The sequence below is a fragment of the Coregonus lavaretus genome, assembly GCF_964263955.1.
Source record: "Coregonus lavaretus genome assembly, chromosome: 19".
Classification (NCBI taxonomy): Eukaryota; Metazoa; Chordata; class Actinopteri; order Salmoniformes; family Salmonidae; genus Coregonus; species Coregonus lavaretus.
The window spans coordinates 3,080,525-3,095,174 of NC_140006.1; the positions used below are offsets into that span (position 1 = coordinate 3,080,525).

Here is a 14,650-nt window from a genome sequence, read left to right on the forward strand (position 1 = left end):
GTGTTTCTTGGCCCAAGCAAGTCTCTTCTTCATATTGGTGTCCTTTAGTAGTGGTTTCTTTGCAGCAATTCGACCATAAAGGCCTGATTCACACAGTCTCCTCTGAACAGTTGATGTTGAGATGTGTCTGTGACTTGAACGCTGTGAAGCATTTATTAGGGCTGCAATTTCTGAGACTGGTAACTCTAATGAACTTATCCTCTGCAGCAGAGGTAACTCTGGGTCTTCCTTTCCTGTGGCGGTCCTCATTAGAGCCAGTTTCATCATAGCGCTTGATGGTTTTTGCGACTGCACTTGAAGAAACTTTCAAAGTTCTTGAAATGTTCCGTATTGACTGACCTTCATGTCTTAAAGTAATGATGGACTGTCGTTTCTCTTTGCTTATTTGAGCTGTTCTTGCCATAATTTGGACTTGGTCTTTTACCAAATAGGGCCATCTTCTGTATATCTCCCCTACCTTGTCACAACACAACCGATTGGCTCAAACGCATTAAGGAGGAAAGAAATTCCACAAATTAACTTTTAAGAAGGCGCACACCTGTTAATTGAAGCAGGTTGAGAGAATGCCAAGAGTGTGCAAAGCTATCATCAAGGCAAGTGGTGGCTACTTGAAGAATCTCAGTTTAACACTTTTTTTGGTTAATACATGATTCCATGTGTTATTTCATAGACTTGATGTCTTCAATATTATATATTATTCAAGTACAAGGACTCGTGTTTTTGATAGGGCACGCCCTCTCAGGCCACACACTGACCTCTGCTGCACCCTGTTAACCAATAAACACTCACACCTATCAATCATCTATCCAAATCATATGTCAGATCGATTCTGAGTCGCTACATCCTCTCTCAAATGAGCCCCTAGTCCAAAAATGCTCCTTAGGCTATATTCAAGGTCTGACGACAACTACAGAAGATGCACTGCCCTCTGCTGGCAAATGAATGGTCTCAGTCAGTCGGTCTGGATGGGACATTTGAATTCCAGGGCAGAAGTCAATCCCTAGGCTGAGGTTGTACCCATAGACACAATAATAGCCCCACCTAGGTGTTCTGACCATAATCCTTACACCCCTCCAGTTATTTTGAAATGTGCATCAAGTAGTGTATACTAGAGATAGGGGTTGATTTGGGACAATACATACACACACACACACTATAGCTGTGTATATGCTTCTCGTGTCGCTCTCACCTTGTCCTTGCAGGGTCTCATACAGTTCTTGGATGCACAGACTGCGTTTTCATCATTGGAGTCCTCAGCTCCGGACCAGTCGTATTTCGACGGTATATCCAGGATCTTCTTCTCTTTCCTCTTCTCCAGCCCCTCCCTGACAGCCTCAGCCTTGACCACAGCTTTCTCCTTCCTCTTCCTCTCCTTCTCCTCTTTAGCCAGGCGCTTGGCCAGCTGTTTCAGTTCACGGTTCTTATCCGGGTTCAGCTTCAGCTTCTTCTTCTTGGGTTTCCCCAGTGGGTCTAAGAGGCTCCGTTTCTGATCCTTTGAGGACTTGGGGGACCGCATCATGTCTCCGACCCCGGAGACGGCTGCCATGAGAAGCTGGTGCTCCGCCCTCTCCAGCTTCCTCTTCCTCTTCTTCTCAGAGTCCTTTATCTTGATCTTCATCGGCTTCTCAAACTGAGAATCGTCATGCTGGGAAGGGAAGACAGGAAAGAGGGATGGACAAAATTGCTCAATTAATAATTTCTACTGAAAGTGCTTTTAAGTCCATTAAGTTGACTTAAATCAGGTTCCAGGAAACCAGCCTTAGTATCACCCATGTTCAGTTCAGATTCTGACATGTGTTTTCAGCCAGTGACTGTGTTTTCTTTACTGGCGCTGCCCTCTTGGCCAGGTCTACCTTGACCTCAAATGGGTCAACCTGGTTAAATAAAAGAACATACACTGAACAAAAATATTAAACGCTACATGCAACAATTTCGATTTTACTGAGTTACAGTTCATAAGGAAATCAGTCAACTGAAATAAATTCATTAGGCCCTAATCTATGGATTTCACATGACCGGGAATACAGATATGCATCTGTTGGTCACAGATACCTTTAAAAAAAAAAGTAGGGGGCGTGGATCAGAAAACCAGTCAGTATCTGGTGTGACCACCATTTCACACATCTTCGCATAGTGTTGATCAGGCTGTTGATTGTGGCCTGTGGAATTTTGTCCCACTCCTCTTCAATGGCTGTGCAAAGTTGCTGGATATTAGCGGAAACTGGAACGCGCAGTCGTACACGTCGATCCAGAGCATTCCAAACATGCTCAATGGGTGACATGTCTGATGAGTATGCAGGCCATGGAAGAACTGGGACATTTTCAGCTTCCAGGATTTGTGTGCAGATCCTTTCAACATGGGGCCGTGCATTATCATGCTGAAACATGAGGTGATGGTGGCGGATGAATGGCACGACATTGGGCCTAAGGATCTCGTCACAGTATTTCTGTGCATTCAAATAGCCATCGATAAAATGCAATTGTGTTCATTGTCCGTTGCTTATGCCTGCCCATACCATAACCCCACCGCCACTATGGGGCACTCTGTTCACAATGTTGACATCAGCAAACTGCTCGCCCACACGACACCATCTGCCCGGTACAGTTGAAACAGGGATTCATCCGTGAAGAGCACACTTCTCCAGCAGGCCATGGCAATCGAAGGTGAGCATTTGCCCACTGAAGTCGGTTACGCCGCCGAACTGCAGTCAAGTCAAGACCCTGGTGAGGACGACAAGCCCGCAGATGACCTTCCCTGAGACCGTTTCTGACAGTTTGTGCAGACATTCTTCGGTTGTGTGGTTGTGGTAAAGAAATTAACATTGAATTCTCTGGCAACAGCTCTGGTGGACATTCCTGCAGTCAGCATGCCAATTGCATGCTCCCTCAAAACTTGCGACATCTGTAGCATTGTGTTATGTGACAAAACTGCACATTAGTGGCCTTTTATTGTCCCCAGCACTAGGTGCACCTGTGTAATGATCATGCTTTTAAAAATTAGCTTCTTGATATGCCACACCTGTCACTTTACATGTTGCGTTTATATTTTTGTTCAGTATAGAAAAGAAGTGTATAAACCAGTGCCTCTCCTACCTCCATGACCTGTAGGAACCTCTCCTCAGAGGGAGGGTGTGTGGCCTCCAGAATCCTCCAGATGTGCTGGGTCTCGTCCAGGGACACCTCCAGCAGGTCCCCCACCATCATCAGCTCCTCCAGCTGGGCCTTGGCCGGAGGGGACAGCTCCAGCACAGGGGGCTCCAGGGAGCGGGGCACCAGTGGGGTCTTTCTGGGCTGCTTCCTGGGGGTGCCCTGATCTGGAGGGTAGAGGGGAGAAGGATTCATCAATCAACCAATGAAACACACATTTACCTTATCAATATCTACATGTATAGTTTTATGTACCTTGACATTCTCGTTTCTAAATAAGGTCCCAAAGACAATTCACATAAGGAAAGGAAACAATACTCCAGAACATAAAATTAATGGATGACACATTTATAAGTTCCTATTTTAAGTATAACAGGGAGACAGAGAGTTTGTGTAGCCATAGATTACATGCCATGTCTTACTCTGCGGGCAGGACTTGGAGGCAGAGGAGTAAGCGTGTTCAGCGCAGAAGGAGGGTGTTGTGGGCCACATGTGACTGACTACTTCCTCTGACTTGACAGGGATCTCCTCATCACAAAACAGGTACGGCTTCATCTCACCTGGGTCCTGACACACACACACACACACACAGCGCGAAAAAGTGGGGCAGGTGAGGACACAGTGCTAGAAAAGCAGGATTTGCTAAGTGCTGTGTCTTTGCATGAGATAAATTGAATAGTAATGCTTTACTGGCTTTGTTACCACTCCTGCTAAAACATTGCCTACAGAAAACTAGCAGCTATACAGTAGTATTTGGTTTTATTCAACAGGTATTTTTGATATAAAAATGTTTGAGAAAACTCTCCATAGCCCACACCACAGTACCTTCATGTCGTAGCCATATGTTTCCCGGATGTCCTCGTCTGAGTCCGTCTCCTCGTCATCGTAGTCGACAGACTGACGTGGCGACGCTGCCCTGCTGAACCCTGCCTGCTGGAACGTCTGGATGTGACCCTACGGAGAGAACAGAAGTCACAGTCATTCTGTTCCTTCTCATCAGTAGTAAAATCACTACCGTGGAACCAATCTCTCGGTTTTTCGCTCTCTAATGCACTGAACAAACAAGGAGGAAGAGAAGGAGAGGACTTGAAAAAAAACACGTCAGTCTCATGACTTACCTTATCCCTGAGCATCTTGTTTAGAGGAATGACTGATCATGAGAGCCATATAGAGAGATAATGGCCAACTTTTACACTTGACGCCATGTCTCTATGGGGGTGCCACAGGGTTCAATTCTTGGGCCGACTCTTTTCTCTGTGTATATCAATGACGTCGCTCTTGCTGCTGGTGACTCTCAGATCCACCTCTACGCAGACGACACCATTTTGTATACATCTGGCCCTTCATTGGACGCTGTGTTAACAAACCTCCAAACGAGCTTCAATTCCATACAACACTCCTTCAGTAGCCTCCAACTGCTCTTAAACACTAGTAAAACTAAATGCATGCTCTTCAACCGAACGCTGCTTGCACCCGCCCACCCGACTAGAATCACTACTCTCGACGGGTCTGACCTAGAGTATGTGGACAACTACAAATATCTAGGTGTCTGGTTAGACTGTAAACTCTCCTTCCAGACTCACATTAAGAATCTCCAATCCAAAGTTAAATCTAGAATCGGTTTCCTATTTCGCAACAAAGCCTCCTTCACTCATGCTGCCAAACATGCCCTCGTTAAACTGACTATCCTACCGATCCTTGACTTCGGCGATGTCATTTACAAAATAGCCTCCAACACTCTACTCAGCAAATTGGATGTAGTCTATCACAGTGCCATCCGTTTTGTCTCCAAAGCCCCATATAATACCCACCACTGTGACCTGTACGCTCTTGTTGGCTGGTCCTCACTACATATTCGTCGCCAAACCCACTGGCTCCAGGCCATCTATAAATCACTGCTAGGCAAATCCCCGCCTTATCTTAGCTCATTGGTCACCATAGCAACACCCACCCGTAGTCTGCGCTCCAGCAGGTATATCTCACTGGTCATCCCCAAAGCCAACACCTCCTTTGGCCGCAATTCCTTCCAGTTCTCTGCTGCCAATGGCTGGAACAAATTGCAAAAATCTCTGAAGCTGGAGACACTTATCTCCCTCACTAACTTTAAGCATCAGTTGTCAGAGCACCTTACCGATCACTGCACCTGTACACAGCCCATCTGAAATTAGCCCGCCCAACTACCTCATCCCTATATTGTTATTTATTTTGCTCATTTGTACCCCAGTATCTCTATTTGCACATCATCTCTTGCACATCAATCATTCCAGTGTTAATACTAATTGTAATTATTTTGCACTATAGCCTATTTTATTGCCTTACCTCCATAACTTGCTAAATTTGCACACACTGTATACATATGTATTTCTGTTGTATTTTTTTGACTTTGTTTTGTTTTACCCCATATGTAACTCTATGTTGTTGTTTTTATCGCACTGCTTTGCTTTATCTTGGCCAGGTCGCAGTTGTAAATGAGAACTTGTTCTCAACTGGTTTACCTGGTTAAATAAAGGTGAAATAAAAAAAAATAAAAAAAATGTTAGCGCCTCCAATCTCTCTATATATGGCTCTGAGTACCATACGGAAGCATTCATCTCTTACCTGCAGGTCTGGGTTTGCGGCAGCCTTCTGCAGCTCAGCATTGATAATCTTCTCTGTCTTCTCCCGGGCAGCCTGTTCTACCATCCTCTGACTGAGCACCGACAGCTTGGCCAGGGCCGAGGACAGCTCGTCTGTAGCCAGGGCCTGCCTGGCGCGGTCCTGCAAGTAGAGATGAGTTAGATTCATCTATTCCATTGATGAACAGCGATAGTTTAAATAAACAAGATTATGTTTTGATTCAGAATATGCATGTTTTGCAGGGAAAACTCAGATTATAAACCAAACTTCGATTAATTAACCCTAGCGACCGTCAAATAATTGATTCTGAAAACTTGAACTCATCCCTACCTGCCAGCCCATGGCCCTCTCCGTCAGGCACTGTAGGGCCTCCCCTTCGGGCAGACGGACCGGCAGCTTCTGGAGGGACACCAGGAGAGACAGGATGGTCTCCAGACGCGGGCGCCGTGACCGCTGGCACAACGGGCACAGGAACTTGACCTCCTTGCTGTTGCTCTGCCAACCGGCCGAGCCCACGAGCTTCTTCTGGGAGCCTGTTTTCGGTAACGGCACGCAGGCTCCGTGGAACCAGTCCTTGCACAGTTCACACTGCAGCATAAACCCACTGGCGGTCTTACGACACAGACAGAACTTGACTTCCTCGATACGGTCAGCCATGGCCATCTTAGCCAGGTTGGCGGCTCGGAGGGAGTGGATGGCCTCAACCTCTTTCTGCTCCTTGGATTTGAATGCCGCTACGACGGTGGCCGGGTCGCAGGCGTCTTCGTAACTCTCGTCCAGGTCGCTGAGAACCTCCAGGTCCAGACCTCCTCTCTCCTTCTCAAGGAGCTCCTTGACTCGTTTGCGTTTGCTCTTGCTGTTGCCATAGATACCAATATCCACACGCGGACTAAGGACCTAAGAGAGACAACACACAGAGAATAGAGATTAGCACAGATGTTATCAAACTACTAGTCCTATGATAATATTGGACCCTATTCCCAACTACCTACAGTATAGACAGATGGAATTCACAACAATTTGCGTATGGTGGTCCACCAACTTCTGCACCATAGCTTACGCAAATATCTCATATTGCACTCTGGGGTTAGCATAGTCTGAAAAGGGCTGCTTGGTTGGAAAAATCTTTCAAACCACTATCTCAGAGACATACTCATTCATTATTTCTCAGTGCCTAGGTACAGCCCAACCCAGGGTATTACGCCTTACCTGAAGCAGGGTGTAGGTGGAGTTCTTCTTGAGGAAGGTACGTGCAGTCCTCTCCCTCCAGGCGCGGGCCGAGGCCACCTGAGATTCGACCTGGGGCAGGGGGTCAAGCCGGACGGGGATGGAGCGACCCCTCGCCAGCAGGCTCTCCAACTGCTCCAGGTATGCATAGTTACTGCCACTCTGGAGGGAGGGAGATACACAGGGGAAACATAAAGGGAAATTAATCATCATTGTCAAAAGAAAGTACGTAATGCATCACACAGTATGAACCTTCCCATTCACATGTATCATTCATGTTCTGGCGACAAGATAAATTACAAACTTATCTGGTAACAATAACCATGTTTCCATCCAATTATTTACATGCAAGTAAAGTTCCTGTCGGATATATAAAATAAATTTAAAAAATAATAAAGAACTCACGACAGGCCTGATGGAAACAGTATAATTGCCTGTAAACTTTCCAAACGTCGACAGAACAAAATACGCTAGACAGGGGATAATTGTTTTGTCGGTGAAATAGATCATGTGACAAATGTAGTGGAAACGCTTTGATGCGGATTTGTTGATGGTTTAACCATCATGTCGCAGTAAACTTGTAGTCACGAGATGATATGATTGTGTGGTCCTCCCACTATGACTTGGAAAAACATGCACACTGCACAGTTTATTAGGCTACATTTAAAATAAATTATGATGAACTTCACAGGGTGGGGAAAGTGCACAGTGATGATGAGCGTGATGCTTCTTTCCAATAAATATTGAGGTTCTTAATTTTATGCTGGTCACATAATCGGTGCTTGGCTGTCAATAAATAAAAATGATCTAAAGTCTACCCTCTGCTCTGTATCTTCGAGCTGTTTGCTAGAGCGCACGTGCCAAGACCAGATCGGGCACATTCGCTGTTTATCGCAGACTTTGTGGCAAAACCATCGACAGAGTTAAAAATGGGATGGAAACACATCGTACGTCTGTTTTTTTATTCGGTAAATGAAAAGTTACGTGCTTTTTATTTGCACTACGTCATTAAGCACAGCTTTTAATTCGCAAGAAGCCAGTTTGATGGAAACAGTCATCTGCTGGTAAAATGTGCATATTTTTTGGTGCGAATATTAGAATATTTGCATGAATATTTTTGTTTTGTTTTACACCTTTTTCCTCCCCAATTTCGTGATATCCAATTGGTAGTTACAGTCTTGTCCCAAGCCCTCCCCTAACCCGGACAACGCTGGGCCAATTGTGCGCCGCCTCATGGGTCTCCCGGTCAAGGCCGGCTGTGACAGCCTGGGATCGAACCCGGGGCTGTAGTGACGCGATGCAGTGCCTTAGACCGTTGCGCCACTCGGGAGGCCCCCGCTTGAAAATCTTTCCACAAATTGATGGAAACCTAGCTAATGTAAGCTTCTAACAAATGACCAGGCCATTCTATTGCATATAAACCGAGCCGAGCGCATTACAGACAAATATTGAGAGATGCCTGCCTATACTGTAGCTACATCTATATACATCACAAATTGAATCTATACTTATCAGTAATTACCGTGCGACGCGACACTACCTGAATGGCATCCACCTTGGCGCTCCACTCCTTGGCCTTGTGCAGAGCCTCTCGGAGGGCCAGGACGTTGGGCAGGTAGGCCGGGATGTTCCTGGCCTCTATCACGATGCTCTCCAGGGTTAGCATGCTGTGCCGAGGCCTGGGGGAGGAGAGAGACAAGAAAGAATGGATTAAGAGACATTCATCTCACAGTTACAGGCATCCTTTGATGCAATATGCTAAAACAGGAATTGGGTCACGTTCAGAAGGGATAAAACATTTTGAAATTGAGTGAAACCGGGAGGTACTACCTGAACTTGTCCAGTAAGAAGACAGATTTGCTAAAACAATTTGCGAAGGTGTACCCTATTGAACACGACCCAAGCATGACACCAAAGCTATAGGCAGGTAACTAAAGAACAGCATTATCATATTCTCATTTACCTGGCCTGTAGGCAGATGAGAAAACTGTACTATAGGTGTGTAATGTGTATCAACATCATTACCTGGCCTGTAGGCATGCGCGGGCCTTGTCCTCCCATCTCTCTGACACAGTGAGTATCTCCTGCAACTCAGCCATGGCCTTCTCCACAGCATGGTGTGGTGCCAGCCCCACCCCAGAGTCTATCAGCCGCTTCATCAGCTCCAGGGTCACCCGGTGGGGCTCTGCCAGCGTCACACGCACCTAATCATAACAAAACGTTTCAATTTAATATTTTTTCTCTCCCAGCAAAAATGATTTTAGACTGCTGAAGAAAGCACACAAACAAACTATGAGGTAAAACACTACGCTAATACACAATAATATCAATAGGCATCACCTCATCCAGCCAGCGGGCCTGCTGCAGCTCCTGTTTGAGCCTGGGCAGCTCAGGTAGTTCCACATCCAGACCTCCACCCAGGTCTAGCAGGGCCTGCAGCTTGGAGGAGTCAGGCAGCTCGTCAGCCAGGGCTACCTGGGCTCTCTCATGGAAGTCCTCCACATTCTCTAGTAACTCCTAGGGAGGGAGGGAGAGAGGGATGAAGGGATGAAGGATACGGTGTTATATACTAACAATCAAGGACTACTAATCAACAAATACTGGTTTGGGGACAGGTCAACTTCAGTGATGTAATACACATATAGTAGGATGTCAGAGGATGATAATTACTGTACATCTGTTAAGAATGGCAAGTGACTGTATTAGGTTTGGGACTTACTTTGACCTGTCGAGCCTGTCCGATGACACAGGGCAGTTTGAACAGCTGCTCTACAAAGACTTTCAGCTCCTCCACTGTCAGCTTGTTACGAGTCCTGCTGCTCTCTGGACGCTGCCTGGTACTGGAATACAGAGAGAAATACTTTGAGTTGATTTATTACTCACAGGTAGGGGGATAAATGTTAAATGGTTATGTCCCGATTTGCTACCCTTCTCCCAAAGTGTGCACTAGCACACTCTCCCTCACAGATGCAACGGTGTAAAAACAATGAAGGAGAATGCTTGCACCAATCCAATGATTTTAATTCCTTGGTGTGGAGTGTGTAAGTGCACAATTCGGGAGAAGGGAAGAGAACAGGGACATCAACTTTAGTGTGACATAACAGCAGTGTGTGTGTGTGTGTGTGTGTGTGTGTGTGTGTGTGTGTGTGTATATCTGTCCTCTACTGACCTGTGCCTCTGCTTGCGGCTGAGCAGTAGCTGGGCCACAGAGGAGCAAGTTTCGGCCTCCTTCACCATCTCTCTGAGCCGACGGAACAGACTGTTCTCTGGGTACTTCCTGTCCTCTGCATCCTCCAGAAGAACCTTCAACTCTATCAGGTCTGACAAAGGGAGAGGGACAGAGACAGACAGGAGAGAAAGGAGAGAGAAAGATGGAAGAATAGAGGAGAGCGATATGAGGCATGGGGAATCGTAGTACAATTGTTCTAATAAAGTGCAGAGTATTTCCACATTTACAGTACAGATAGTCCTCCTACCTTTCTTGTTCTTGTGGTCAGCAGCCAAGGCCTCAGTGACCCGCTTGGCCCAGGTGTCATAGGACTGGGCTCTGGACTTCACCCCATACAGCATGGAGGGAAACTCCTCCAGATCATACCGGTAGCTGGAATACAAAGAGACTGGAGTGTCAGCATCTATTTAATATTGATTGCTATATGGGGTTAAATTGACCCAGATTAAATATAATATATAATATAATATAATATATAATATATTATAATATAATATGCCATTTAGCAGACGCTTTTATCCAAAGCGACTTACAATCATGCGTGCATACATTTTTGTGTATGGGTGGTCCCGGGGATCGAACCCACTACCTTGGCGTTACAAGCGCCGTGCTCTACCAGCTGAGCTACAGAGGAGCTACATTAAACCTATTCATGAATTAAAAAGCAACTTTCAATGGAGATTAGATTGATTCTGGGTCAGTGAAACTACACCCAAGTCCTCACTGATGCAATGACCGGTAAAAAAAACTATCATTCATCAGTGGGCTCTTATGGGGGCTTCTGAGCAGTTCAGAGTTCATAACTCCTCTACTTCATTCATCCATCCATCCATCCATCCCTTCTCACCGGAGACACTCCTTAAATTAATTTATTCACTCACCGACCCACCCAAACACCAACCCACACACCCACCCCTCTCTCCTTAGTAGAGCTGGGACGATAAGCCGAAAATTATCGACAGCGACCACACCAATCACTTATCGTTCATTACGATAAGTAGCCTACACTAGATAAATGTGAAGTTTGAAATGAAATAAATGTGTTAGGACAATTGATAGATACAACCATTAAACTAGTAGTAGTTTAAAGGATAATTTTTTTTAAAACTGGTGCACATTGTTATGAATTTATCGTTCCATATGGATTGTTGTCCATATCACACAGCTGTACTCCTTACCGTAGACACTTGTTTCCCATGGGACAGTCACAGAGCTCCTTGGCGTGGTGCAGACAGACAAGGCTCTCTGGGCTGCAGGGACACGTCAGAGCCGACAGGAAACAGGTGGTCTTACACTTCTGACACTGCCGCTCGTCATCAGGGACCAGCTCAAACACCTCATGCTCAGAGGACAGAACACCCTGTAGACACGGAGGGAAATCGCAATCAGAAAACAATCCACTTCAACTAGACTGGGAGGACGAATGTGAAATTACATAATTGATTCACTTTTGGTGTGATAGGAAATCATTTGAAACATATCTTTGGGATCGTGTGATGTCAACATATTGTTTGATAGTGTACCATCATAATGTATTCCCAAGTAAACCCTGCTTGCATTACTTCATCCTCAATCCTGGCCCTCCTGTAAAGTTCTCCTAAGGTGGCAAAAAGTTGTTTATATAGTAATCCCCCTGGGCCCTGTCCCTCACCATCTCCTGCACGGCCTGTCTGAGCCGTGTCTCTTCCTCCATCATATCTCCCATCTCTCTGAAGACTGCAGCAGCCAGCTCCACGTCCAGGCTCTCGGGGTCGGCAGCCATCTTGCACAGCAACTCCTCGTGGGAGAAGACACAGTAGCGGTGGAGCCGCCGGTAGTGGGCCACACACTGACGACCCATCGGGAGCTGGAAGGGGAAGGGGACACACAGAGACAGAGAGAGAGAGACACAGACCGAGAGAGAGAGAGAGAAGTCTTTAATCGATTCCTTGGATCTTTTCTCCTCGCCTCATCAAAACATCAAGGGGAAGCAAAGAGCGCATTGGAAGGGGAATATCTAAGCTGATTGATTCACCAAGATGGGTATAAAATACTTGACTTACTTAAGCTCCCAACTAGGCTTGGGCAGTATACCAGGGTATTTGCAAATAGCCACGGGATGGTTTTCCAATACCGTCAATAACATTGACATTTTAATATTTGTAGCTACTTAAGTAAATACCTGCAGTCAACTTGTGCAATACGTTAGGAGATAAAGAAGATTGCGTTCTTCCATTTCACCCATCACATAATTTTTCATTATGAAGCTTAACGGTAGTCCCCAGTCACGTTGTGTTTGTTTACAAGCACAGAACTACGAGACCGCAGCCTTGTGAGTCACTCACTGTTGTGCAACATGCGCCAGGTGATCTAGTTACAGTATGGAATTCACAACTAAATGTTTGCCAGCTAGATATCTTAGAACCAAGTTAACTGTCTAAAATGTGCTAAATGCTCTGAAGTTGTGCAATTGGTTTGCTAATATAGTAGCTAGTTAGCTAAGTGGTTAGCTTCTTCCATAATCAAGCATTCACTTGGTAACAGCAGAGAATCCCCTCCTGGATCAAAAGCCTTGCTGTCTAATATTTGTTTTGTGCGTGCAGCAAACTGTGAGTATCATTTTTGAGTTACTTGTATAGTTTAGGTCAGAGACTTTAAAATGTTTGCAATGCGCTCGTTAGCTTTTAGTTATCTTTCGCTATGGGATTTTACTTGTACTTGTTAGCATTGCTAACCTTTGGATTACAGAGTATCAGTTGGGTTTGAAAACAGTGCCGGTATTACCGAATATCTCGGTATGGCACAAGGTCTGTATGAAGGTATGATAATCTTGATACCGCCCAAACCTACACCCAACCTTCAAAATTCCAATTCAACATTCTGTTAATATTTGTTTACACACAAACACTTGTTAAAAACTCACCCAGTCTGCGGTACAGAAGTTGACAGCCTCAGCAAAGTTGTATCCCTGGTTGAAGCCACTGTGGTAGGCTCTGGGAAAGGTCACCACAAACTCCCCTGCACACTGGTTGGTCCGGAAAACCTGAGTGGCACAAACACACACCAGTAAAAGACACAATGCAGACTTGGTCTCGTAAAAGGGGCCAGGGCCCATATGTATCAAGCGTCTCAGAGTCGGAGTTCTGATCTAGGATCAGATCCCCCTGCCCTTTCCATTTAAACGTATTCATTGTGATCCAATAGGCAAAACTGTTCCCAGATCAGCACTCCTACTCTGAAACACTTGATACATACGGCCACTGATGGAAACACACACTACATACGGGCACACCGTGCTCCATTAGGACGTTGGGATTCATGATGGTGACAAGCTGGTGCAGCAGGTCAGGCTGAGAGTCAAACAACTCTGGGGCCAGCTTCTTCATCACTGACTCCAGCTGCTCTGCCGCGTGGGCCGGGACACCATACCACGTCTTAGGCTCCCCCCTGGAGAGACAGGCAGAGAAAGAGAGAAGACGGTTAACCAGTCAGACGAATGAAGATGGGGAGTACAATTGTCTAAGACCCATTGCAACATTATATACAGTTAACATTGTTTTGTACGTGCATTTGTCTGTCTCTTCCCACTGAGGACTGTGTTAGAAAGACAATTTATTTGTGTCCTTTGGACTAAAATATACAGTATTACTAAATATTTGGGCAAGCGGTTGATTTAGGACAAGGCATTTATGTTTGTTACTTTACCAGTGCAGGAAGTTGATGGAGTAGCTCCAGTGGTCCTCGATGTGCCAGCAGAAGGAGGAGAAGCACATGCCCACGTAGAGCCAGGGCACCTTCATGCCAGAGATATCCACGTTTATGTGGGTAAGGACCGACTGCTCCAGGACTGGCATGTTGTTCAGGTTCCAGCCTGAGTTGGCATACTCCTACAGAAGAACAAGACAGAGGTGATGGAAGTTACTTATTGGTCATAAGTAACATAAAAGCAAGCCGTTAAGGGTGTGGATTTCATACTGGGGCTCTTTCTCAATTAATCTTTCCACGATTCATTGTGTCCTCGCTCTACTCCATAAAAGGCATTAGAGGAGAAGGTCCGAATATAGGAACAACGGATCTTCTCCTCCCATGCGTTTTGAAAAGGTGGCGAAAGACTATCGCGAAAGAGCCTGGGTCCTTTGTCCCAGTTGGTGCATAGTTACCTCTTCGTCTCCCAGTAGCCGTCTCTTGCCATCCCTGACGGGGAAGCCGCTGCCCACCTCCTTAGAGCTGATGTCAGCTCCGTACTCCACAATGACATCCTCCTCGATGGAGCTCACCAGACGCCAGAACTCCTTCTCCACCAGCTCTGTCGGCACCATCTGGGGGTGCAGAGAAAGGAGAACACACACACACATGCATTGTTTAGATGTGATTGGGCATTAGTGGGAGAGAAAGGTTAGGTGTTCAACTTCAAACAGCATGAAGGATGAAAATATCACCCAAAGAAAGTGG

At 45.9% G+C, this 14,650-nt stretch overlaps 2 protein-coding genes across 5 annotated transcripts in view; both read right to left on the minus strand.

Moving 5' to 3' along the window:
* Positions 1–14,650, minus strand: part of LOC311146147 (sodium- and chloride-dependent GABA transporter 2-like) — a 132,736-nt gene that overhangs the window by 29,912 nt on the left and 88,174 nt on the right. The window lies entirely within an intron of this gene.
* The window catches only part of LOC311146146 (lysine-specific demethylase 5A-like), a 32,835-nt gene that overhangs the window by 3,072 nt on the left and 15,113 nt on the right, over positions 1–14,650 (minus strand). For 2 of the 4 annotated variants that reach the window (XM_084182624.1, XM_084182625.1), the window contains exons 10-28: positions 14,359–14,517; positions 13,904–14,085; positions 13,483–13,645; positions 13,122–13,241; positions 11,871–12,065; positions 11,398–11,579; positions 10,467–10,591; positions 10,160–10,310; positions 9,710–9,830; positions 9,331–9,507; positions 9,016–9,194; positions 8,513–8,669; positions 6,973–7,152; positions 6,094–6,660; positions 5,746–5,904; positions 3,973–4,101; positions 3,570–3,714; positions 3,094–3,314; positions 1,190–1,645 (exon numbers count right to left, since the gene is read on the minus strand). In XM_084182624.1, the coding sequence (XP_084038750.1) occupies positions 1,190–1,645; positions 3,094–3,314; positions 3,570–3,714; positions 3,973–4,101; positions 5,746–5,904; positions 6,094–6,660; positions 6,973–7,152; positions 8,513–8,669; positions 9,016–9,194; positions 9,331–9,507; positions 9,710–9,830; positions 10,160–10,310; positions 10,467–10,591; positions 11,398–11,579; positions 11,871–12,065; positions 13,122–13,241; positions 13,483–13,645; positions 13,904–14,085; positions 14,359–14,517 (3,768 nt within the window). The remainder of the gene's footprint in view (positions 1–1,189; positions 1,646–3,093; positions 3,315–3,569; positions 3,715–3,972; positions 4,102–5,745; positions 5,905–6,093; positions 6,661–6,972; positions 7,153–8,512; positions 8,670–9,015; positions 9,195–9,330; positions 9,508–9,709; positions 9,831–10,159; positions 10,311–10,466; positions 10,592–11,397; positions 11,580–11,870; positions 12,066–13,121; positions 13,242–13,482; positions 13,646–13,903; positions 14,086–14,358; positions 14,518–14,650) is intronic. The other 2 variants (XM_084182626.1, XM_084182623.1) reach the window with 1 other exon arrangement.